Source organism: Primulina tabacum, chromosome 11 (assembly GCF_025594145.1).
Source record: "Primulina tabacum isolate GXHZ01 chromosome 11, ASM2559414v2, whole genome shotgun sequence".
Classification (NCBI taxonomy): domain Eukaryota; kingdom Viridiplantae; phylum Streptophyta; class Magnoliopsida; order Lamiales; family Gesneriaceae; genus Primulina; species Primulina tabacum.
The window spans coordinates 2,754,021-2,780,629 of NC_134560.1; the positions used below are offsets into that span (position 1 = coordinate 2,754,021).

General features: G+C 38.2%; 3 protein-coding genes across 4 annotated transcripts; 1 reads left to right on the forward strand and 2 right to left on the reverse strand.

Moving 5' to 3' along the window:
* The first annotated feature begins 9,855 nt into the window (after positions 1–9,855).
* On the forward strand, positions 9,856–13,271 carry LOC142519479 (G-type lectin S-receptor-like serine/threonine-protein kinase At4g27290). Of its 2 annotated transcripts, none has more exons than XM_075622510.1 (6): positions 9,856–11,395; positions 11,546–11,823; positions 11,901–12,111; positions 12,201–12,438; positions 12,526–12,676; positions 12,855–13,271. In XM_075622510.1, the coding sequence occupies exons 1-6, from the start codon at positions 10,099–10,101 to the stop codon at positions 13,158–13,160; spliced, it is 2,481 nt and encodes an 826-aa protein (XP_075478625.1). In that variant the 5' UTR covers positions 9,856–10,098; the 3' UTR covers positions 13,161–13,271. The 2 variants fall into 2 exon arrangements, with proteins under 2 accessions (XP_075478625.1, XP_075478626.1); XM_075622511.1 differs by having other exon boundaries at positions 9,858–11,389.
* Positions 13,272–15,598: 2,327 nt separating this feature from the next.
* LOC142519484 (universal stress protein PHOS32-like) lies at positions 15,599–16,586 on the reverse strand. Its single transcript, XM_075622518.1, has one exon. It carries the CDS (start codon positions 16,437–16,439, stop codon positions 15,804–15,806), a length of 636 nt encoding a protein of 211 aa, XP_075478633.1. The 5' UTR covers positions 16,440–16,586; the 3' UTR covers positions 15,599–15,803.
* A 1,104-nt stretch (positions 16,587–17,690) lies between these two features.
* LOC142519483 (uncharacterized) lies at positions 17,691–19,788 on the reverse strand. The gene is made up of 3 exons (XM_075622517.1): positions 19,154–19,788; positions 18,848–19,027; positions 17,691–18,685 (listed from the first exon to the last, which is right to left on the reverse strand). Exons 1-3 carry the CDS (start codon positions 19,691–19,693, stop codon positions 18,389–18,391), a joined length of 1,017 nt encoding a protein of 338 aa, XP_075478632.1. The 5' UTR covers positions 19,694–19,788; the 3' UTR covers positions 17,691–18,388.
* Between the last annotated feature and the right edge of the window lie 6,821 nt (positions 19,789–26,609).

The following is a 26,609-nucleotide window of genomic DNA, read 5'->3' on the forward strand; positions in this document are numbered from 1 at the left end:
ATATATTTCTATGTTTGCCCCAGTGTTTTAAAAAAAAAATCCACTTATCCCTCGGTACTGGATTATTCGGACACAGCAGACGGCACGAAGAAGAGGGTGCTTGATTTTTTCCCAAGATACTTCTGATTAGATAGATACCTTTTAATAAACAAATAATTTCAAATAAATTTTGTTAACAATGAGTAGAAAATGACAGCTTAACTTTTGACTATAATGTAAAGAAAGCCACTTTATCGCTTGAAAATGCAAGGAAAAAACATGAAGTTTCGGTAATGTGTTATGGCTCATCCTGCTCTGTATATGAGACTAAAATTTTAAACAATTATGATACTCACGAAAAATTTAGGGTTCAATTACGGCAAGCGTCACTAGTACAGATGAAGGGTTTTGAAATGATCCTGAGCCTGAAATTCACGAAAAAGACCGTTAGAAGGAGGCCAGGAGAGTGTCCTGGCGTAGCCCCTCCGACGCTCAAGTCAGTGACTGAGGATATATTGGGAGAGCAGCTAAGGGTGCTGCTGAAAACAATATAGTGAATGAATGAATTAACATTCAAACCTAATATTTATAAGAGAATACCAATGACCCATGTATTCTCTTATAAATACCAGGTTTGAGTGTTATGAGGATGATATGAATTAAATTTTTCCTGCTAAAGCACCGCCTAGCAGAGGAGCAGAGGCGGGGAGGAGAAAAATTTTATTTTCTTGCTAAGGCATCGCCTAGCAGAGGAGCAGAGATGGGGAGGAGAAAAAACTTTTTTTCCTGCTAAGGCACCGCCTAGCAGAGAAGCAGAGGCGGGGAGGAGAAAAATTTTATTTTCCTGCTAAGGCATCGCCTAGCAGAGGAGCAAAGATGAGTAGGAGAAAAAATTTATTTTCCTGCTAATGCACCGCCTAGCAGAGGAGCAGAGTTGGGGAAAAGAAGAATTTTATTTTCCTGCTAAGGCACTGCTTAGCAGAGGAGCAGAGCTTGGGACGAGAAAAATTTATTTTCCTACTAAGGCATTGCCTAGTAGAGGAGCAGAGTTGGGGAGGAAAAAAATTATTTTCCTGCTAAGGCATCGCCTAGCAGATGAGCAGAGTTGGGGATGACAAAATTTTATTTTTCTGCTAAGACACCGCCTAACAGAGGAGCAGAGTTAGGGAGGAGAAAAATTAAATTTTCATGCTAAAGCACCGCCTAGCAGAGGAGCAGAGTTGGGGAGGAGAAAAATTTTATTTTCCTACTAAGGCACCGCCTAGCAGAGGAGCAGAGTTGGGGAGGAGAAAAAATTTATTTTCCTGCTAAGGCACCGCCTAGCAGAGGAGCAGAGTGAGGAAGGAGAAAAATTTTATTTTCCTGCTAAGGCACCGCCTAGCAGAGGAGCAAAGATGAGTAGGAGAAAAAATTTATTTTCCTGCTAATGCACCGCCTAGCAGAGGAGCAGAGTTGGGGAAAAGAAGAATTTTATTTTCCTGCTAAGGCACTGCTTAGCAGAGGAGCAGAGCTTGGGACGAGAAAAATTTATTTTCCTACTAAGGCATTGCCTAGTAGAGGAGCAGAGTTGGGGAGGAAAAAAATTATTTTCCTGCTAAGGCATCGCCTAGCAGATGAGCAGAGTTGGGGATGACAAAATTTTATTTTTCTGCTAAGACACCGCCTAACAGAGGAGCAGAGTTAGGGAGGAGAAAAATTAAATTTTCATGCTAAAGCACCGCCTAGCAGAGGAGCAGAGTTGGGGAGGAGAAAAATTTTATTTTCCTACTAAGGCACCGCCTAGCAGAGGAGCAGAGTTTGGGAGGAGAAAAAATTTATTTTCCTGCTAAGGCACCGCCTAGCAGAGGAGCAGAGTGAGGAAGGAGAAAAATTTTATTTTCCTGCTAAGGCACCGCCTAGCAGAGGAGCAGAGTTGATGAGGAGAAAAATTTTATTTTCCTGCTAAGGCATCGCCTAGCAGATGAGCAGAGTTTGGGAGGAGAAAAATGTCATTTTTCCTGCTATGGCGTCGCCTAACAGAGGAGTTATAGGGTGAGGGTGAAGAATTTTATTTTCCTGCTAAGGCCCGGCTTAGCAGAGAAGTTACGAGATGATGAGGTGAGAGTTTTATTTTCCTGCTAAGGCATCGCCTAGCAGTGGAGTTAGAGGGGGAGGAGGTTGAAGTTTATTTTTTCCTGCTAAGGCATCGCCTAGCAGTAGAGTTAGAGGATGAGGAGGATGAAGTTTAATTTTTCCTGCTAAGTACTATTCTAGCATAGGAGTCAAGGGTACGGGGAAGTGAGAATTATTTTCCTTCAAAAGCTTAGTAGAGGACCTTGAATATGGGGGCGACGAGGGCAGAAGGTGTTAGAAAAATTTATTTGGTTCGTCGATAACGAATTATTTTTGCCGCTACGAAAATTACGGGGATCGAGGCAAGGGATGCGGGCGAAGGGACAGTGCGAGGCACTGTGTTAGGCGAGAGTGTGGGCTGGGTGTGCGAGGCAGGGGCGCTCGTGCTGGGCGAGGGGCTCCAGGCGAGCATGAGCACTCGGGTGAGGCGAGATTGACGAGGGTGGCGGGGCGAGCGTGTGCTGTCGTGGGCGAGGGTGTGATATGCGGCTAGGCCGGGCGAGCACGGCGCTGTGCGCTGTCGAGGCGAGGGGCGAGCGTGGCGCTGGGCGAGCGTACGCGCTGGGCGAACGGGCGCGCTAGGCTGGGCGAGCGTGGCTCTATGCACTGTCGAGGCGATGGGGCTGATGCGAGACGAGGGGCGCGGTGATGGGGTTGAGGCGACGCGAAGGCTGAGGCGAGGGGCGAGCTTGGCTTGGGCGAGGCGAGGGTAGAGCTTGGCTTGAGTGAGGCGAGGGGCGAGCGTGGCTGACGTGAAGGCGCACTCGGCGAGGGCGAGGCAGGCGCTGGGCGAAGCTGCTGGCAGGCGTGGGGTATGCGCGTTGGGCGAGCCCTTGGCGGGGGAGAGGCGGCTGGGCGAGAGGCTGTGGGCGAGGCTGGGTTGTGGGGCGAGCGTTCGAAGGGGCAGGCGCGCGGGCGTTCGACGAGGGTGAGACGAAGGTGTGGCGCGGGTGCGAGAGGGCTAGGTGGTTGAGCGAGGGCGTGAGGGCTAGGTGGTTGGGCGAGGGTGAGGCGAGTGTATGTGGGAGCGTGCTGTTACCAGGCGATGGAGAGCTGGTGAATGAATTGCAGTGGAAATTCTGCATGGGAGAAGTGAGAATGAAGGAGGTGACCAGAGCAGGGAGGAAGCCCAGATCAAATCTTTCCCCGCAGAGCAGGATTGCGACTTGATTTGTTTCCAAAGTTTTGGATACTGACGAGCGGCATGAAGAAAATGCACAACTCACGCCCCGTAAACCGAGGACAACACAATTAATCGAACTTCAAACCTGCGATTCAGTTTGACTCGGGAGGGGGAGACTGGTGATACCCCATGGATGGGCCCATTACCCCTGGCCCATCCCTAGCCCAAGTGGAATACTGACCCATCAAGGGCACATGTATTCTCTTATAAATATCAGGTTTGAGTGTTAATTCATTCATTCACTATATTGTTTTCAGCAGCACCCTTAGCTGCTCTCCTCATATATCCCCAGTCACTGACTTGAGCGTCGGAGGGGCTACGTCAGGACACCCTCCTGGCCCCCTTCTAACGGTCTTCTTCGTGATTTCAGGCTCAGGACCATTTCAAAACCTTGCGTCTGTACTAGTGACGCTTGCCGGAATCGGACCCTAAATTTTCCGTGAGTATCAAATTACTATATCTGAGATAACAAGTATCATTTACTTAGAGGTGACACTTCAAAATTACTCACAAAATCATATAGATAGAATATCAAAAAAGTATAAAAATATGGAAAGATTACGTAGGGAAATTAATTGAAAATACTAATGTAATGTTTGGTTAAATGAATTTGGGATGATGTATTTTAAATCCACTGATTTTAAATATCTTAATTGTTTAGTTAAACAATTTTAACCTCTAAGAGGGAGCTGTTTGATCAATAGTCAGAAGTTTGATTCCCTTTACAAACACTTTCTCGGACAAGTTTGTCACACAAGAATTACCTAGTGTAGTTTACCTGACTAACATAATTTGTAAGTTATTGCATTAGATGGGAGTTTACCCATTTTTAGTACAATTTTAATAATAATTGTGATGATTTTCAAAATGCATCCAAGATGAGTGTCATTTAAAATTTATCCATCAAATCCTCTTCGAAATCAAATTTATAAATTTACACAACCAAGAGTTACTTTCTATTTTCTCAAAAATATTTACAATCACTAAAATTTATTGTGATGATTCATTAGCAAGTGTCAGAATATTAATTGTATATTATGAACTCATGTGATAAGTCATTAGTATTTTTCGCATCAGCAAAATAACGTAAAAATTCACATTCCGTATCATAAATACACATTGCAAGGACGAGTGGAAAAATGGAGATAGATGTAATCTTGTCTAAATCATTTTCTTCGATTCACATTGAAAGATAGAATTTTCCATATAAAAAATCAATCTCACGAAATAAACAATTATTCATTCTACTTATATAACAAAAAGAAATAAAACAAGCCAATGTAATACAATGATTGAAAGTGTATTTAAATCCAAAATTTAGAAATTTTAAACATATCAAATATGTGCACGTATCGGTGTCTTTACGCAGTGATGTTAGAAATCAAGCATCGAACTAAAATGGTAATTCCTGCTGAGTCCAGGTCAATAGCCAAATTCGGTGGACGAAAGGTTCATCAGTTTCCACTGTCGGCAATAATTATTGTAGAGACCACAGGCTTTGCTGCCTTCTTTGAAGAGAAAAAAAAAACGTGGGTTGCTATTTCGGAGGAAATTTCGTGGAAGATGGAATATTATACGCGTCTTCACACGGTCAAGGGGGCTCTATAAATAGAGCTCCCTCCTTCATTCTGAAATCATCCCTTCTTCGAGTTTTCTCTCATCTTATAAGTATTTGAGTGCTTAGTTCTATAATATTTGTGAGGTGTTTTGTTCTCCTGGATTAAGAGAGTGTGTGTTCTCTTTGGAAACACAGTGAGTGAGTTGTACACCACAAAATATTATAGTGGAATTCTTTTCATCTTGCCCGTGGTTTTTACCCTAATAATTTTTAGGGGTTTTCCACGTAAATCTCGGTGTCCAGTTTATTCTTTATTTTCGGGATTTATTATCTCAAACTCCGCACATGGGACCAACAAGTAATATCAGAGCCTTGGTTTAAAATTTCTTAAAATTCTGAGTATGCTCTGTGGTTGCAGCCTAGACTGATCTTCCACATCAGAAAAAGATTTTTTGAGATTTTTTATTTAAGGCGGGATTATTTTTTCCGGTCCACTAAAATTGTTGTAGACATAATGGCGGGAAGGTACGAGATAGCAAAGTTCAATGGAAGCAATTTTATGCTGTGGAAAATAAAGATACAAGCAGTTTTAAGAAAGGAGAATTGCTTGGCGGCTATTGGAGATAGACCGGTGGAGATTGCGGATGATGGAAAGTGGAACGAAATGAATGATAATATTGTTGACAATTTACACTTAGCTATAACTGACGAAGTTTTGTCAAGTATATCTGAGATAAAAACAGCCAAAGTTATCTGGGATACTCTGACAAAGATGTACGAGGTCAAGTCGTTACACAACATGATTTTCCTAAAGAGAATGCTTTATACTCTTCGGATGGCGGAATCTTCATCGATGATCGACCATATCAACACACTAAATACTCTATTTGCCCAACTCACTTTCATTGGGCATAAAATAGGGGAAAATGAACGTGCGGAGCTTCTAATTCAAAGTCTACCAGATTCATATGATTAACTTATCGTCAACATAACCAACAATATTCTTATGGGCTTTCTAAAATTCGACGATGTCTTGACTGCGGTTCTTGGAGAAAAAAGCCGGCGCAAGAATAAGGAAGACAGGTTGGTAACTTCGAAGCAGGCAGAGGCTTTGCCGATGATAAGAGGAAGATTTATGGACCGTGACTCCAGTGGGAGCCAAAGACGAGGTAGATCAAAGTCGAGAAGTAAGAAGAAAAATATTTACTGCTTTAAATGTGACGGTAAAGGGCACTTCAAGAGAGAGTGTACGAGTATCGAGAAAAGTTCTCAAGGAAATGTGGCCAGTACTTCAGGCAGTGATGAAATATTATTCAGCGAAGCAGCAACAGTTACAGAAGGCAGGCACAAATTTTGCGACACATGGATTATGGATTCAGGAGCGACGTGGCACATGACGTCTCGGAGAGAATGGTTTGATCATTATGAACCGGTCTCAGGAGGATCTGTATTCATGGGAAATGATCATGCCTTGGAAATCGCTGGGGTTGGTACTGTCAAAATTAAAATGTTTGATGGTACAATTTGCACCATACAGGAGGTACGACATGTGAAAGGATTGACGAAAAATCTTTTGTCCTTGGGGCAATTGGATGACATCGGGTGCAAAACTCATATCGAGAAAGGGATCGTGAAAATTGTGAAGGGCGCGCTTGTGATTATGAAAGCGGAAAAAGTTGCTGCAAATCTGTATGTACTATTGGGGGAAACACACAAAGAGGCAGAACTAGCTGTTGCATCAATTGGTTCAGGAGAAGAATTAACAATGTTATGGCATAGAAAGCTCGGGCATATGTCAGAACGAGGGTTGAAAATTCTCTCAGAACGGAAGCTGCTGCCGGGACTTACAAAAGTGTCACTACCCTTTTGTGAACACTGTGTTACCAGTAAACAACACAGATTAAAGTTTGGCACTTCTACTGCCAGGAGCAAAAGCATATTGAAGCTGATTTATTCGGATGTTTGGCAAACACCGGTTGTATCCCTAAGAGGAGCGAAATACTTTGTCTCGTTCATTGATGATTTCTCTAGGAGATGTTGGCCGTATACAATCAAGAAGAAATCAGATGTTTTCCAAGTCTTCAAATATTTCAAAGCGCGGGTTGAACTTGATTTTGAAAAGAAAATCAAGTGTCTGAGGACTGACAATGGAGGAGAATATACCAGTGACGAGTTTGATGCATTTTGTCAACATGAGGGCATCAAGAGACAGTTCACGGCGGCTTACACACCTCAACAGGAGTGGCGGAGCGGATGAACAGGACCTTGTTGGACAGAACAAGAGCTATGTTGAGGACTGCAGGTCTAGAAAAGTCATTTTAGGTAGAAGCAGTCAAAACCGCTTGTTATATTATCAATCGTTCTCCTTCAGTGGCGATTGATCTGAAGACTCCGATGGAGATGTGGACCGGAAAGTCGACAGATTATTCTCATTTGCATACATTTGGAAGTCCGGTGTACGTTCTGTACAATGAGCAAGAAAGATCGAAGTTGGATTCGAAATCCAGAAAATGTATCTTCTTGGGTTATGCTGATGGAGTAAAGGGGTTTCACTTGTGGGATCCTACTGTTCACAAGCTTGTCATCAGCAGGAATGTTATCTTCGAGAAAGATAATGTAAAGGGAGACAAAGGCACACCGAATTCAGAAACTACTATTTTTCAGGTGGAAAGTAAGACGGACGAAGGTAAAGTTTCTTGTGAAGCAGTACCAGAGCACGAAGAACAAGAACATGTTGAGTCTGAGGTTTCTAATGTGAGGCAGTCAACTCGAGATAGAAGACCACCAGGTTAGCTTTCAGATTATGTCACTGAAAGCAACATTGCATATTGTCTATTATCAGAGGATGGTGAGCCATCGAGTTTCCACGAGGCTACTCAAAGCTCGGATGTATCTTTGTGGATGATAGCAATGCAAGAAGAATTGGAGGCATTAGACGTGAATAAAACTTGGGATCTTGTTACACTACCACGAGGGAGGAAAGCCATCAGTAACAGATGGGTCTATAAGATCAAGCGAGATGACAATAACCAAGTGGAGCAGTATCGTGCTAGATTGGTGGTAAAAGGATATGCTCAGAAAGAAGGCATTGACTTCAATGAGATATTTTCTCCTGTGGTTCGGCTTACAACAGTAAGAGTAGTGTTGGCATTGTGTGCGGTGTTTGACCTACATCTAGAACAGTTAGATGTGAAAACGGCGTTTCTTCATGGAGATCTTGAAGAAGAAATCTATATGCTCCAGCCAGAAGATTTTGCGGAAATAGGCAAAGAGAACTTGGTTTGCAGGTTGAACAAATCTCTCTACGGTCTCAAACAGGCGCCGAGGTGTTGGTACAAGAGATTTGATTCCTATATCATGAGCCTTGGATACAACAGACTGAGTGCAGACCCTTGTACATATTTCAAGAGGTCCGGTGATGATTATATCATTTTGCTGTTGTATGTGGACGACATGTTGGTAGCAGGCCCCAACAAAGATCAGGTCCAAAGATTGAAGACATAGCTGGCTATGGAATTTGATATGAAGGACTTGGGACCAGCAAACAAGATTCTAGGGATGCAAGTTCACCGAGACAGAAGTAACAGAAATATTTGGCTTTCCCAGAAAAATTATTTGAAGAAAGTCTTGCAACGCTTCAACATGCAAGATAGTAAATCAATTTCGACCCCTCTTCCTGTTAACTTCAAGTTATCCTCCGAGATGTGTCCTAGCAGTGAAGCAGAGAGGATAAAGATGTCTCGAGTACCATATGCATCAGCAGTGGGAAGTTTGATGTTCGCCATGATCTGTACAAGACCGGACATTGCTCAAACAGTGGGAGCAGTTAGTCGGTATATGGTGAATCCTGGAAGAGAGCATTGGAGCACTGTTAAGAGGATCTTTCGATACATTAAGGGTACCTCGTATGCTGCATTATGTTATGGAGGATCATATTTTACACTCAGGGGTTATGTCGATTCAGATTATGCAGGTGATCCTGATAAGAGGAAATCTACTACTGGTTATGTGTTTACACTTGCAAGGGGTGCTGTAAGCTGGGTTTCAAAACTGCAGACAGTTGTGGCGTTATCTACAACGGAGGCAGAATACATGGCAGCTACTCAAGCTTGCAATGAGGCAATATGGATTAAAAGGTTATTAGAGGAGATCAGACACAAATAAGAGAATGTTCCTTTGTTTTGTGATAGTCAGAGTGTCTTGCACATCGCAAGAAATCCAGCCTTTCATTTCAGGACTGAACACATTGGAGTACAATTTCACTTTGTGCGGGAAGTAGTAGAAGAAGAAACGTGGATATGCAGAAGATCCATACGAAGGACAACATAGCTGATTTTCTGACCAAGCCAGTGAACACTGATAAATTTGAGTGGTGTAGATTCTCAAGTGGTCTAGCGGAAACGTAAGCAGCAGAGAATGGCAAGATTGAAAGGATGTGTGGAAATGTGTTTGATTCTCAATCAAATCTCCAAGTGGGAGAAATGTCTGCAATAATTATTGTAGGGACCACATGCTTTGCTGCCTTCTTTGAAGAGAAAAAAAAAACGTGGGTTGCTATTTCAGAGGAAATTTCGTGGAAGATTATACGCGTCTTCACACGATCAAGGGGCTCTATAAATAGAGCTCCCTCCTTCATTCTGAAATCATCCCTTCTTCGAGTTTTCTCTCATCTTATAAGTATTTGAGTGCTTAGTTCTATAATATTTGTGAGGTGTTTTGTTCTCCTGTATTAAGAGAGTGTATTCTCTTTGGAAACACAGTGAGTGTGTTGTACACCACAAAATATTATAATGGAATTCTTTTCATCTTGCCCGTGGTTTTTACCCTAATAATTTTTAGGGGTTTTTCACGTAAATCTCGGTGTCCAATTTATTCTTTATTTTTGAGATTTATTATCTCAAATTCCGCACTTTGGCACCAACACCCACTATTTTGTCTTTCTTTGAATTTTCTACAATAATATATGTAATGATGGTTTATTAAGGACAATTTCTACAACCACTAAAGTTATAATGACGGTTGATTTTACAGGTCTAGTGCCGGACTTGTCACGGTGAATCCGCTTTAAACGAAGGATCCTTGCTCCATTTTCCCCGGCAGATACTCGGCAACAGTGAATCTTTAGGATTCACTGCGTGTCTTGTTATGTAATGAGTGTGAAACCGTAACGACGTGTAAAGAAGACAACGTTGAGAAATATCTATCTTGGGTTTTTCTAAAGAAGATACTCGGAATTTGGCGAGAAGGCGTTCGGACACAAAGAACCATGAATACCAGATGGAGCAAATGCTATATGTCCTTCCATTTTATTACAACAACAATCTCCTTACTTTCCGTGGCGAGACTGCCCCAGGCAACGGACATTTTGACTCCTTCTCAGGTTCTGAGAGATGGTGATACAATTATTTCATCTGGTGGAGATGTCGCACTGGGATTTTTCTCTCCTGGAAACTCCAAGAATCGATATGTGGGCATATGGTACAACAAAATCAAAGTACAAACAGTGATATGGGTCGCCAACAGGGAAACTCCCCTCACGAATACATCAGGCTTGTTTAAACTCATCGAGAGAGGGTTTCTGACCGTTATTGATGGGTCGAACCGTGTCGTTTGGTCTACAAACTCATCGGAAACCGTTCAGGATCCAGTAGCACAGTTGCTCGACACGGGGAACCTCGTGGTTAAAGATGCAAATAATCCCAACCCGGAGAATTTCCTTTGGCAGAGTTTTGAGCATCCCACCGACCATTTCTTAGCTGGGATGAAACTTGGTTGGAACTTTATTACTCGTCGAGAGGTCTACCTATCGTCCTGGAAAAGCTATGATGATCCGAGTACAGGAGATTATACAATTCATTGCGATCCATCTGGTTATCCGCAGCTTACAATAAAGAAGGGAGATGCTTTGCAGTTGAGAACTGGACCTTGGAATGGTGTTGGCTTTAGCGGAGTACCAAATGGGAGAAAAAATACTATCTACTCCTTTGAGGTAGTCATGAACGAGAATGAGACTTACTATCATTATGAGCTTTTGAACCACTCGGTTATTTCAAGATATACTTTGAATGAGAGTGGTGGTGGACAAAGATGGACTTGGGTGGATGATACTCAAGGTTGGGTCATTTACCTTACGTCACCAATAGATAGTTGTGATACATATGGTTTTTGTGGTGTGCACGGTAGTTGTGACATTGTGAATTCTCCTCTCTGTGGATGTTTGGATAGATTCGTGCCGAAAGATCCAATCGGGTGGCAGAGGACAGATTGGTCTAAAGGGTGTGTCCGAAGGACACCTTTGAATTGTTCAAAGGGAGACGTGTTTTTGAAGTATACAGGTCTTAAGTTACCGGATACGCGAGGTTCTCGGTTTAACGTTAGCATGAATCTTGAAGAATGTGGTGCGTTTTGTTTAAAGAATTGCTCATGTACCGCATATGCGAGTCTCGATATAAGAAATGGGGGCAGTGGATGTCTACTTTGGTTTGGCGAGCTTGTAGATATCAGAGTTGTATCTCAAGGAGAAGATATTTACATTAGGATGGCTTCTTCTGAGATAAGTAAGTGTGTGTTAGGTTTATTCTATTTGAAGCTATCTTTTGTTCATTAATGGAAGTCTAGTGAAAAGTGGAAAATTGGACTAGTTTCTTTAAGGTCATTTTTATCGATTTCTGAGCTTTTCATCTTCTAATTTGGGGTTGTTTTTACTGCTACAGATTCAAAAGGAATGAAACACAAACTTATGGTGATTTTGGCCCTGGTAGGGGGAATGATTCTGCTAGGCCTTAGCTTGATGCTATATTTCAAAAAAAGAAAGAAGACTAATCAACTTGCAGGCCGGGCTAAATCTGTCTCTTTGACAAATAAAAAAGATGAATGCCATGACAGAGAACTAGAGCTACCACTGTTTGATCTCAACTCATTAACTGAAGCCACTGATAATTTTTCATTGAGAAACAAGATTGGAGAGGGTGGATTTGGACCTGTTTACAAGGTAAATGTACCTATATATTTACCAAGTGATACCTTGCAAAATCAAATGATATTTACTCTAGGAAATTCTGATTCCAGGGCCTGTTGGAAGGTGAAAAAGAAATTGCTGTCAAATGTCTGTCCCAAACGTCACTTCAAGGAGTAGACGAGTTCAAAAATGAAGTAAGCTGTATAGCGAAACTCCAGCATCGTAATCTAGTCAGGCTTCTAGGATGCTGCACTCAGGGGGAAGAGAACATGTTGGTTTATGAGTACATGACCAACAGAAGCCTGGACCTGATTCTATTTGGTAACAATTGCTCCTTTTCGTAACATTTTCAACATCTTCATTATGCAAAATCTAAACTGAAATTAAATGCCATATCATTTATGAGACAGATCCATTGAAAAGCAGTTTACTTGATTGGCCAAAACGCTTCCACATCATAAATGGAATCGCTCGGGGGCTTATGTATCTTCATCAAGATTCTTATCTTCGAATTATCCACAGAGACCTAAAAGCTAGCAATATATTATTGGATTCTGATATGAACCCGAAAATATCAGACTTTGGACTGGCTAGAATTTTTGGAGGGAATGAGACTGGAGCCAACACGAACCGCGTTGTAGGAACATAGTAAGATTATCGATACCATTTGATAACATTTTTTCATGCATGCAATTCCTTTTCCTGGGATTTAATTTTCTGGTTAATATGATGCAGTGGCTATATGTCCCCAGAATACACGATAGAAGGGATATTCTCTGTGAAATCAGACGTCTTTAGCTTTGGTGTTCTAGTGCTTGAAATTATCAGTGGCAAGAAAAACAGAGGATTTTTGCACAGAGATCATCAACTAAACCTTCTTGGACATGTAAGCGTTGGATATCAAATGACATAGGTGGATTGCATTCCCCTTTAAAAATTTTAAGGAAAAAAATTATTCTGGAGGACTGCCCTTCCTCGGTGCAATCCACGTAGAAAACAATAGATGCTCAATTAAGAATGTTGTCCGTAATGTCCTGAGAAAATGAGTTTAATGATTCTAACAGGCCTGGATGCTTTACAAAGAAGGGAGGTCATTGGAATTGATGGGCTCTTATCCAGGAATCTCGTTGTGTCTGTCAAAAATATTGAGATCGATCCAAATCGGTCTTTTATGTGTTCAACAATACCCAGAAGACCGGCCTAGCATGTCATCGGTTGTTCTGATGCTGGGAAATGAAGGGATTTTGCCCGAAGCAAAGCAGCCTGGTTTTTTCACCGAGAGAGATGTGTTAAAGCCAGAGACTTCAGTTAGCTCAAATGTAGCAAGTTCAACAAATGAAGTGAGCATTACATTACTAGGGCCTCGATGATCGAACTGATTGTGGTATATTTTTCAATTTTATTATTATTAATATGAAAGGGATACAATGTAATGCGAATGCTTCCTTTAGGCATGTATTTAAATGAAACTTGTTTAGATACTCCCAGTCATACAAATTCAACCTAGACCGTGTTCATAAAACGGAACTCGGAGTCACCGATTGCCTGATTTTTGAAACACGTGGGCCTCATTTGACAATAATGATTTCCAGTATATGCATAATTTGCAGTTGTTAAACGGAACAATGGTATCATTCGGCGAACAATGTTACTCCAGTCACATGGGTCAACACCTCGTGGGGACCGCAGCTTGCTTTATTTGACCAAACAAGTCTACAATAAATATTCGTGTTTTGATAATTATCATTATGGGAAGTCATGGCATATCATACGTGTGGTTGAAAAGTACACACGAGTCACAAATTTTGAAAATAATATTTTAGTCCACGACTCGATCAAAACTATGCCCACATTCTGCGAATCGAACATTCTTTTGAAAATTTGAACCCCGAACTTGTTACGTATGCTTCAGAGTCCTAACTTGACACAACTATTCTTTCTTTTACCCTAAATCAACTTCAATCCCCTGGGCACTCACCTCCGGGTTCGAGATATTGTGTTCTCATGCATCTTTTATATCTTTGTTTCTAATTTCATCCTCAGATATATATTAATAAAAGATGCACCTATGTTACATATGTTATTATTATTTTTAATTTGATCAGATAATACTAAACGATTAACACGAAATTATTTTCAATTTAGAAGAGTTGTTCGATTTAGTGGAGTAAAAAAATAATTATGAAATTAAATATTTTGGTGTGTAGTTATTCTAAAAGTCTCGCACTTAAAAATATAGTATAAATATATATAAAATAAATTAAAACAATTTATATTTCGTGGGGAAAAAAAACACACAAACACATGACATGATATGTATGTATAACGAGGAACCCGGAACGATTGATAACACGCATATGCACCCCCAACATCATCCAAGCAAGAAAACGATTTATCACATTCATACTTTCCTTTCCTTTTTTAAAAAAATTCTCTTTTTGCAGTTTTCATTCTTCACCAAATATTCCCCACTACTGAAGTGTTTCTTCATTATTATTATTTTATTTTTATTTTTTTGCCTCTTTCCGCCCCAATTTTGAAAAGATTTTTCTGACAAAAAGTTGATTGGAATTACTCCCACATCTCGAGCAAAGCTGACGATTTTCATAAGTTAACACAACTGTTTGTGAATCAGACCATCTCGTCTTCTGCAAGTCGCACAGAAAATGTCGTGTAAAATACTTTTACACCAAAAATTGACACCAAGGAAAGACCATATATCTTGTGCCAACATACAACAAATTTGAACTAAAGCAGAGGTCTAACCCTATGAAAATGGAAGGTAGAAAGAAAACTGAAAGCTAAATTTATATCATGTCGAACAAACACATCGGCGGCTTTGTCCCGAGTATTGACTAGGAATCTTGTGGGCATGTAACCTAGTAATTTATATCTAAAAAGAAAGAAAAAAACTAAAATATATATTAAAAAAAAGGAGTTGCAGATAAAAAAACATGTAGCCAGGACTTAAATTTCGAGGAAAAAAAAATAAGTTCATCACTAGCACACTGATATATATTGCTAAACATCCCAATTCACTCTCTTTAGTTGGTTTCAGCACTAAAGTTAACCTAGCCGATTTCACCTGCTTAGAAGCTGGGATTCGATCAAAGGTCAATTCAGATTGTGCTCAAAATTGAAGACTTTAACACAAACAATCGTTATATTTGACATCAAGAGCTAAAGATCTCTACAAAAAAAAAAAATTGAATTCAAATGGAATGATCTTAAGTTTCCAGTCCAATGCCATATTATTAAACATGTCAATTGTCGTAATTGACTCGAACAAATACATTGAGACATAAATCATCCAGTGTTCTTTCCATGGATGCATGTGCCATGATTGCTTACACAATCGTCGTTCTTTATGTACTCAAAGTAGATTAACTCTTGCCAATAGTTTAAACCCTTTTAAAGCACAAGCAACACCTTTTTTCTTAAAAAAAACAAAGAAAAGAAAGACACTAAGCAGTTTGCACAACAATGGTTGATCAGTTGAGAAAATCAAACTTTAATTTTTCCTAAAGCTTAGAGTTTCCCATGTTTAAAAGTACGAACACAATACTTGACCAAGTAGAAAGTAACCTGGAGTTCACAATTTTTGTTGGATGCCACACGGACCTCCAAGCTCGAGGAATCAAACAAATGGCACTAGAAAAAGAACACATTACAAATGAGATTCAATTTAACCGTTCAAACTAGACCAAAACAAAAGACGATATAAAGCTGGCAATATAAATTTTCTGATTCATCTTGGAGAAAAATGAAGAGCTACAGCTAAACAATAACAAGATAAAGGGCAAATATATTAGCATCAACTTGTAGCAGTGCAGATGAAGATAAAGAATAGTCAAATGCTCCTACATCTCTTACTTATTATTTGAATTATATTAGTAGCAATTTGCGTATCCAACTCTGATTCATATTCAGTATAAAATAGATTTAAAAAAAGATACATCATCATTGTCTTTTTCATCTTTCAAGGCATCATGAGACGCTGGCTCCTCTTCATCCTACTCCGCTGAGGAAGCCACTTCCATAACCGGATGATCGACATCTTTTTCATCTGGATGTCTCACGACAATGACAGGACAAATACAATGCCTCACGCAGTAATCACTCACGCTCCCTAGCCTTCCGTTGTCCCCTCTTTTTATGGCACCGAATCCCATGCTCCCCATAATCAAAGCACTCAGTCCGAGTCTTTCAACCTCCAAACACAACCTCTCCTTCATATCATGATCCTTCACAATGTGAATTTTGAACGGAATTCGCGCCCCCACAAGGGGTTGAGCCAGAACGGATGCCTTGGTAGTTGTGAAGGCGTCGAAATCTTCTTCAAGCTTCTGCTGCGATCGCCCGTTCTCTGCTTCAATGATGGAGACGTCAACGGAGCCCCAATCGGCGCCGTATAGGACTGAGGTAGGGCGAACGTGGATCAAAATGATAGCCTCCCCGGGGCGGAGGTAATGGCGGACGGACCACTCAACGGCAAAGGCAGACTCGTCGCTAAGATCAACGGCGATGCCGATCTTGCGTTGGGCGTTGGCTGTGGGAGTGTCGGTGGATATGGGGGCGGCCGGGGGAGAAGAGCGAACCTTAATGGAGGCGGGAGGTGGCAATTCAGAATCCGGCGACGGTTGCTGCATTTTGGCAGTGATGTGCCGGCGTCGCTTGGTTGGTTGACCCGTGTCCGTGTCTCGTAGAAGGTTTTAGCTAGTTCGAAGAGTGGGAAGTAATTTTGCGAATATGCTTCGAATTTTGCAGGGCCCTCCGTCTGCTTGCCTCCAACGCTCTCTCTATTAACGGATCGAGCATAACCAATATATATTAAATTTTATTCTCATATATATATACATATATATACATATATATTTGTTTATATATTAAATTATATTTTCTGTTTTGGTAGATACTATCACATGGTCAGTGTTATCATCCACTCAGCACATGGCACATGTGTTGAGTGATAAATCACAACAGTTCATCCATATATCATAATTGAATGAATGATCATGATTTATCCACTCAGCATATGTGTCATGTGTTGTGTGGATAAAGAAATCTATGTGGATAGGATAAACAAAACCTTACTTGTACACTATTTATAAATAAATTTAACAAACACTTCACATTAAGTGAATGGTAAATAACACAAAATGAAATGTAAATATCAACTCTCTAAATTATATATATAATTATTTTTATTATAAAATTATTGATAATTGATTATAACATCAATTTTATTAATGACAATAGTGCATAAAGTAAATATATTAATAGTATAGAAAACGTGCATAGAATTATCACTTTTATTGAAAATTACAAGAAAAATGTTTTTTTTCTTTCAACAATAATAGCGATAACATAAATATCATAGGTAATATAAGTTACTTTTCTTTCTTAACATGATTTACTCAAATTTATATCATATAGAAATCAACATTTTAAAAAGCTATTGTTTATAGTCGTTGAAACATGAAATAACAAATTATTGGAATTTAATTAGGTACCTGATTATATTATCTTATCTTATTATTGTGTTCTATCCAAAAAATTTACGAGAGAGTTAAAAGAAATATATTTTCACATCCTTTTATATTAAACATGATTGTTTTTATTCAAGGATTTCTACATACGCATATGAATCTAACATATATAATGAAGAAATAAACATTTATTTCTTAATGATAATTTCATTGTTTGGGTAAATATTCAATCACAAACTATATCATATTAATAAATCCTTTTTAATTAAATAAATAAAATAACGTACTAGATCAAAAGGCTTCGATCAGCTTTAATGGTTTTACTGCGAGTCTTTGGCAGAAGCTGTGCCGCTTGCTGGTGATATAGCTCTCCCTGCACTAACATGCATGCAGTACCAATTACCATTCATTATTTTCTTTTCCTTCTCAGAATCCCATTTCAAAAATATATTATTAAAAAGTGCATGGTTTATCTGTTGTGGTACTCCGATTCTCCTTAATTTAAGGAAGGGGTCAGCAGCGATTCTTGTGTTTCAGCACTTACATGGCAGAAACGAACACTGGGGAGGCAAGCATTGATGCCTTCTCCATAATTAGCTACCTGTTTCGTAGATTACAAGTTCTAGGTTTTTCAAGAAGCACTACAGAAAATTAACACACTGATTAATTAATATTTTCTAAAAAAGAATTATAAACAGGGACTGGACTGGACTGGGCGGGCCCGTGATTTTCAGGGGAACAGCGAAATATAGATACTGTTTTTGTGTGTGTGTGTGTGTGTGTAAAATCTTGTAAGATTTATTGTGATTTAAAATTTCAGGACGTACGTTCGTAGAATAATTACCATTGCTAGTTTAGCATGAAAACCCATGTAAAAATCCCAACACCGGGAGACATCAGATCAAGAAACCGAAAATGTAGAGAACGAGACATGGTGGATCCTAAAAAACTCAGAAAATGTATTGCCCCAATCTGGAGTTGAAAAAAGTTTAGCAGCCAAAAGGGTAAGCATAAAGCTATATTTTGGTCCTTGATAACTGGTATTTCACAAAAACGTGAAAAGACAAAAACCAAAGAGCAGATAGCATCTTTGATTAAATTCCTGCATGCTAATAAGAAAGCTTGAGAGACAGATCAATAGAACCGGTGGAGCCATCCAAACCAGTCAGTGCTGCAGTGCTGCTGGCTCCACAACAAGATTGATCTCCAATATTCACAGATTCTGATCCCCACCCGGCCATTAGCTTCATCATCACATACTCATTGTTGTTTGAGTTAATTTTGCTTTTCATACCTTCACCAGATGGAAAAAATTCATACTCCATAACCAATGTATTGCCAGCTTCTGAATTTGATGTTGTTGATGATGATTCTCCTTTCTTGTGAACTGCCACAATCTCGACACCCTAAATGTGATTATGATATTAATTCTTCCAAATTAAGCATGCAAAATAATGTATCACTACCGTAGATGATCAAATTAATATATATAATCTAGAGTTATTTTATATGCAATTCAATTAAATAACTGCATCCGTATTAAAGATTATCAATTAGTAATTAATTACCGGGTGTCCATTATGAATTGTATAAGCCACATTAGGTTCCGGCCGTACTATTGTTGCAAGACCTTGATTTTCTCGCTTGGTGTAGGTAGTTTGTCCAACATTTAACCCCAAGAATCCACACCCACTAAAGTCAGGTTTCATCCCACAGCAGCCCAAATTTTGACCACTGATTTTCTTTTTCTGCAAGATCAAAAAATATTTAATGGAACAAGTCAAGTACTAATGATTTTAATGGATAAATATATGTACACATGTGTGTGTGGCTTCTTAATGCTGAAATATTTGAATTGTTAAAGATGCATATACCTCTTGACAAGCAAGGCAGAGCTGAGTGCAACTCTTCCCAACATTTGGGTTCGAAGAAAGAGCGCCCAAGTTATTTGATCCCTTAACTTCAAACGAATCTGCTTGAAAATGATGATCAGACACAAAACCTCCAAACCCCACCTGACCATTAAACCCCAATCTTTCATTTGGATCATTGAAGCCCATTTTTCCCACAGCGATATCGGGAGCCCCAGAACCACCCAGCTTCGGAAACTGAACAGGGCCCGAAACATTAACAGGAGTAGGATGAAAAATAGAAGAGGCTACGGGAAAGTTAAGTGCCTGATTAGTTGTGTTTATCTCAGTCATTTTCTTCAAATCTTGCATCCTGAGCCGCTCAAGTTGAGCCACCCCCATCCCTCTCTGCCGCTGCTTTTTCCTTTGCCCATTGCAAGACTCTCCCCCCTTTACCTTTGTCCGGCGAGACCGCTGTATTTGCCGGTGATTACGATCTTCCGGCATGGCCATACAGATGTCCGTGTTAGGATCAGAGACCTTCGTAACAGAATTAGCAGCCATCGTTTTATCAAGATACTGTGTATATGTCGTGTTTATACAGAGAAAGAGAAGAAAGAAAGGGAAAGACAACCAACCAGAAGCAGAGGTACAGCTGAGAAATGCAAAATGTGGGTGGGGGTTTCATGAAGTATTTGGAGTGTGTGTCCAAATATGTGAATATATACAGAAAGTTTCATAGTCGCATGTCCTTTTTAATCTTGTCAGAGCTTATCGGCATTTTTCTTTAGTTAGTTAAAGCTTTTGCAGTCTTTATTTGTTGATCTGAGATTTTTTAAACTTAATTCTGTTGGGAATTTATTCTGCGTAATTATTAATCGTATTCTGTGAGACGAGTCTCTGTTTGTGTCATCCATGAAAAAATATTACTTTTTATGTTGAGAGTATTATTTTTTATTTTGAATATCGGGAGGACTGACCCGTCTCACATATAAAAATTCGTTAAACCGTCTCACAAGAGACCTACTCTTGAATAATTATTAAGTGTCCTCATAGCTAGCTAGTAGAAAAGAAATTAACATGATTTGGTCAAGCTGAAACAAGGATTATTGGGAATAATTAAGAAAAATATCATCTTCACCGTATATATAAACATGAGATTAAGGACATCGCATGATTCATTGTGTTTATGTGATAGTACATGCACGTTGATCAATGATCCACTCTATGTCTTTAACGTGTATATATATACACACACATGATTGTATAAACATACCGTATGTGATATGTACACTTTGATTACGCAAACTATTAGTCCAAAAATTAAGTGTTTTTTCAGAAAACAAAACTTATAATATCCGGATACAATCAACAGTAAACACATACATGCACGTAATAGTTATGACCCTAGATGTATACACCGTAATGGATTTTTGGTAATGATCTTAAAATAACAATAATATCCCAAAAGCTTGAGGAGATATGGATTGGATCATTAAAATATTTATTTTTCATTTTTTGGTATAAGAACGATCAATGATGCCTTCTGAATTTGTAGTAGTAGTTATTTTCTTCTTGGGTGTAGAATCCTGACGTTCTTAGGACAGCAAAAGGCATGAGTCCTATAGAATAGGACTGGGTTTGCAAGGTCCAACTTATTGTTAACAGTTTAGAACGTTTTAAGTTTCGAGTTTTGTCATTGGATGTGTGTACATTTAAAGCAACACATAAAAAACACCGACATTGGTTTTGGTTATCGACTCATACATATCGATCCATACATAACTTTGTGTGTGTAAATTATGTGTGTGTGTGTGTATATATATCACAAAATAATTCTAATATTTAATAAAAAAAGATATTTTGATGTGATACGGGTAAATTGGGTGAGTTGGGTCGGACGATTTACTGGATCGGGTCAAAAATTAATAGAGAATGAGAGCACAAGGAGATGTATCCAAACCAGAGGTTTTTCTCCTGGGAAAGGCTGAGGTTGACTTGCAAACACAAAGATACTCACGTGAATGAGCGCCAGAGATGTGTCCGCCGTTACCACTCCGACGCTAAAATCAGTAGGTGAACGAAGAGAACCAATGTAGCAAGAGAATAATATGTCAATGGTCTACCCAAATCTAGAGATTAAATTATGTGTGCAATATATATATGTGCATGAATGCATAAATGCTAAAGAAATATGGTATTTATAAGAAGAAAGTCAATGATGACTTTGTTTTCAGTGCCCACTTACTAATTATAGCAAGATGATTGTCTATATCCTGCTGTCTGACACCAACTTCTCTGGCACATCAAACTGTCCATCTTACTTTGTCAAATCCATATGATTTTGACAGCAATGATTACCAAGATAAATAATCACATACGCGTGCAAGATAAATAATCCATATGCGTGCACTTGAGTGTAGTGTTATTATTGAGATAGCTCGGGTAAAAAGCCATTACCCGAGAATCATTCATAACCCACGACCCGAACCTCCCGGGATATCACCATTATTTATTGTTGATAACATATATTTTACGCATTGAAATAAATATATAGAAAGATAGATACGAGAAAGATAGATACGAGCACCGCATGATATTTTTAGTTATACTAGAGGTATAGAAATGTCTTAAAAATAACATTTCTTGCGCAACAAAACAAAAGCTGAGCACATCCATGTGAGTGATACAAGTCGTACGTTGAAGTATGCGAAAATGGCATTAACGATTGACAATGATATATTGATTATAGTATCAAATATTGAAAAGATAAACTCATATAGAGAATATCAGCGGTACAAATAACTTGTCTTGAATTTACTAAAATGTGTCCTAATTATGTCTTATATCGAGACTTATTTTTTTACCTCATTTATCTGGATACAAATTTCCAGGAGAGGTAAGTCTATATATTTCAATTGTTGCTAACTATTATTAATTATTTATTACGGAATTCCAACCGTCCTCAAAAAGGTTCAGGCAATGTGAAATCCCAATACCATTTAAGACATCATAATCGGGCTTTCACAAATCCTAAAATAATTCCACCAAAATGCCTATAAAATCCATGGACTCGCTCAGCTCCGTACTATGCAGACATTTCAAAATATAAATAAGTAATCGTAAATTGAGAATCATATTCAATCATTTTTACATAATTGATTAATAAAATGCATCTTAACATAGATTAAATTATTTGATACAAACCGCTACTTTTCCCTAGCCGCCGCCGGTCCGTACGCAACCACACAATCTTTTCTCCTCGTACCAATAAAAGATTCTCCTTCGGGGACCATTGGAGATCATGCTCTTATTTTTAAAAGATCAATGGTAAAAATTCATGTGATATGATTTTACGGATTATATTTTGTGAGATGAATTTTTTAATTGAGTCATCCATAAAAAAATATTACTTTTTATGTTATGACATAGTTTGGTACATGGAATAAGAGATGGATTGATAAATAATCATCTTTATCTCATGTCTAGTATCTTTTTAAAAATCACATGATATTGATAAATAATTTTTTAGAATAATAAAATGTCCCTTCTATTAGATGTAATAATTTTAATTTTATGATAAAATACACTACAAATGACTTAATTACTCTCAATTTATAAACAATTTTTATAAATCTATGCTAGTATGTAGAAATTAAAATCAAATAAATATTTTTATTTATTTTTGTATATTATATAATATGATAATTATATAAATGAATTCGAGATAATTATATAAATAATTTTTATAAATATTAATAAAATTATTAGTATCACTCGATTAACCTTAAAAATTGATATTTGACTTGACTCACAAAATCAATAGTTCAATTATCATATTATATAATATATAAAATTAGGTGAAAATAAATAAATCATGCAAGCATTATCGACGCACTGAACATATAAAAAATATGAACTCAAGCAACAATTTTGAAATTATAAAATTTATTATGATAAGATTAATTTTGTCATTACAATCTAATATATAAATTTAATCACTCCTATTAAAATCATACCAAACATTAAATATAATATCATACATCTTATTTATCATTAACTTATCATTATATTATATATCACATGTTCATACTATCATGTGTACCAAACTATGCCTTAGAGTATTGTTTTTTATTGTGAATATCGGTATGATTGACATGTCTCACAAATAAAAATTATCTCACAAAAGATCTACTCAATATGAACACAAGTTAAAAATATCTTCCATGGAGAAGCTGTATATGCCCCCACTCAACGCACACATACCTTGGACCCTTCCACGGGCCGGCCTAGCATGAATGGGTCGACCTCAAGGCAAGCCACGGTAGATCTTGTTTTGAAAACATTTTGTCAATTAAATCCACCCCTCCACAAAGGATATCTTATTTATAAGTCGGATCCATGGCATCTCCCAAATTAACTCAATAGGAACGTCGTCCAGCTCGCTTCTCTCCTCTCCTCTCCGCTCCTCTTAATTTTTTTTTTTTTGGGACATATGATTTTCATAAATGTTATAATGCAAAATGTTTTTTATTCCATAAATTTTTAATCATACGGCACCAAATATACGCATAAAATTTAAATAATATCTCTTATGAGTAGAAATTAAATGTTTTTTTTAAAAAAAAAACATTTGGGTGTTTATTCGATTGAAGCTAGTAAGAGATTAATATTTTTAAAAAAAAAAGAAAAGGAAAAAAAGTGCAAGCATGCGAAAATACTTTGGTGTGGCGAAGCCAATAATAAAGTCTATAAAGTAAAGATGTTACCTTCAATGCCAAGATATTATAAGTTCTTAGGCGTGCTAGGTTGAGTCCCAATCCAATATTCTACTATGACTAGTTCTCTTTTGAGACGGTCTCACGGATTTTTATCTGTGAGACTGGTCAACCCTACCGATATTCACAACAAAAAGTAATATTCTTAACATAAAAAAATAATATTTTTTCTTGATGATCCAAATAAGATATATGTCTCACAAAATACGATCCGTGAAACCGTTTCACACAAGTTTTTGTCATATGCTATTTGCTACATTATGCAACTATAAAAATAACTGATGACACGTTTATTCTTAATAATTTAAAATTTCGTATACCTACCTATACAGCACACAAAATTTTTTCACTAATAGCGGCGACCTAACTATAATCTGAGAATAAAAAATTAAAAGATCTCTTAGTACCAATAATGGGTAAATTACTTGTACATGGTATAATAACTATTAGCACATCGGACAAGATAAAGATGATCGTCGATCTCCCTCCACCTTTTCCCATATGAATAATTTTACGCTTTAAATGAAATCTTACGTAGATAATTAATACTGTGTTAAATGCGGAATTAAGCAAACAAATAAATCTGAGGCGTCCGTATGCAAAAGAGTCGGTACTAATTAACGAAAGACTTGGAGAATGGGAAAAAGAAAGGACAGATCTGGGTCATATCTTCTGCTTTTCATGTCGTGTTTGCCCAACAGGGTAGCAGTCATATATTATATGAGGGAGACGGAAGGAGTATAAAATTCGGTGCCAAATGTTTTCTTAACTCAAAATTATACTGAATTTATCAGATTCATAAGAATTCATGACAATTAAATGAACAAAGTGAAGCTGGAATTGAATTTTCCACGAATTGCGTGCTCCATGTAATGTCATCGAAGCTTTAAATGGAAGCCCCAAAATGCATGTACGCATACTTGAATCAATATATTAGATGATCAATTAATGCCGACACAATAATATTAATAATAAATCGATGGCATTTCAAAAAGTTCATGATCACTAAAGAAACAACTGATCCTTGGACTTCCAACAATCTTCGCATGCAAGGAAAAAACCCCAAATAATGTTTGGATACTTTATTCGACCTAATTCTTTCATGAATTCTTGTATTATATTGTTGTGTTATGGAACAAGCAGAACTCATATTTTTTTTTCCAGGACTTTGGTCACATTCCTAACATAAATAATTTAAAATATATACAAAGTTTCATTTTTAATATATGTTAAAAGTTTTACGTTTTCTTTACACGTAACAAAACAAACTAAGCACACGTATGGAGAGAGGAATCAAGCTACATATTAAAGAACACATTTTTTTTCCTGATGTTTGGTAATGAGATTCAAAAGTTTATACAATTAAGATTTATGTAAACTAGCTCCTGGGTGAAGGTGATTGAAATAACAAATATTAGTGAAGATAATTTACGAGTACAATTCCCTCTTATAATTACATATGTTCCCACAACTTTTCAAGAATCTAAAGAAACAAAATTATACATTAAAAAATTTTACACACTCGCACGCATTACTACAAGTACTTTTTCAAATTGTTTTTTACCCGAAGTTGAAGCAAGTATATCTTCTCGCTCGAACACAAGAAAATTCATTGTTGTATTACCCTGGGACGATTCCTTTCCAGCAACCCTTCCATGATCACCCTTTTCTTGTCCTCCTCTGAGTCGATGACGTAGTTTAGCGACAAGTCGACGCTATTGGCTGCGGTTTCCAGTCGGCAGCGCCGCTGGGGGCGGCAGGGAGCAAAGAAAAGGCATGCTGAAGTGCATGTCACAACGGCAAAAATCTTACCCCAAAAAACCAAAGCGACCAAACAGATAATAAACATGCACATTCCAACTGTACACCCACACTTTTCACCGTCCCTCTTTACGGCTTGTGGATTAATCAAGGTTTTTTTGAAATCCAGGGAAGATGCAGATCGCTTGATTCTTTCCGATCCAGAGCGCGAGTTTGATGAAATTGAAGAGGACCGGGATGACGATCTTGACGAATTTGTGACACTGGGAGAGAATATTGAAGAAGCGTTTGAATTTGTTCGTAACAGTAGTTCCTCTGAATTCTTTTTGGTATTTACAAATTTTGCGTTTGCTGACGATGATGAATAGCCACGGTTTGATCCTAAATGAATCTTGCCCGGATTTCTTGTTCCGAGATTTCTTGGCCTGTCAATTAATTTCAATGAATAAGGTTAATAAAGAAACATAACCCTTAATTTTCCAATTAATGATGGATCACATCAATGGAAGTAAGAATATTAACAGACAAGAGTTGAGCAAAACCCAAGAATTGAATCAACGAATAATCAATCGAAACCCAAAATTAGACAGTTAAAAAAAACTAAAACTACCCTTATCCCTTACCAATGACGTCTTGAAGAAAACGGCTTTCATCGCTGCGGCAAAACCCCGGCCAGCCCTCTTCTTCCATCTGACGGAACTCTCCGAGTCACGGCCGGGGTCATCATCAGCGAAAACTGGGCTAAAACACGTAAAAAACTTGCTCCTCCCCCGGTTCTTTACGTGATCCATTCCATGCAATTAAAATCTTGCAAATAAAGGGGAGAAGAAATGGAGAGAAACGGCAATTAAAAAAAATGGAAATAGAAAATGGAGAGACTAAGGTTTGTAAAAAATAGTGGCGAATATTTAGGGGACGGGTGTCTGAGAAAACCAAGGGAC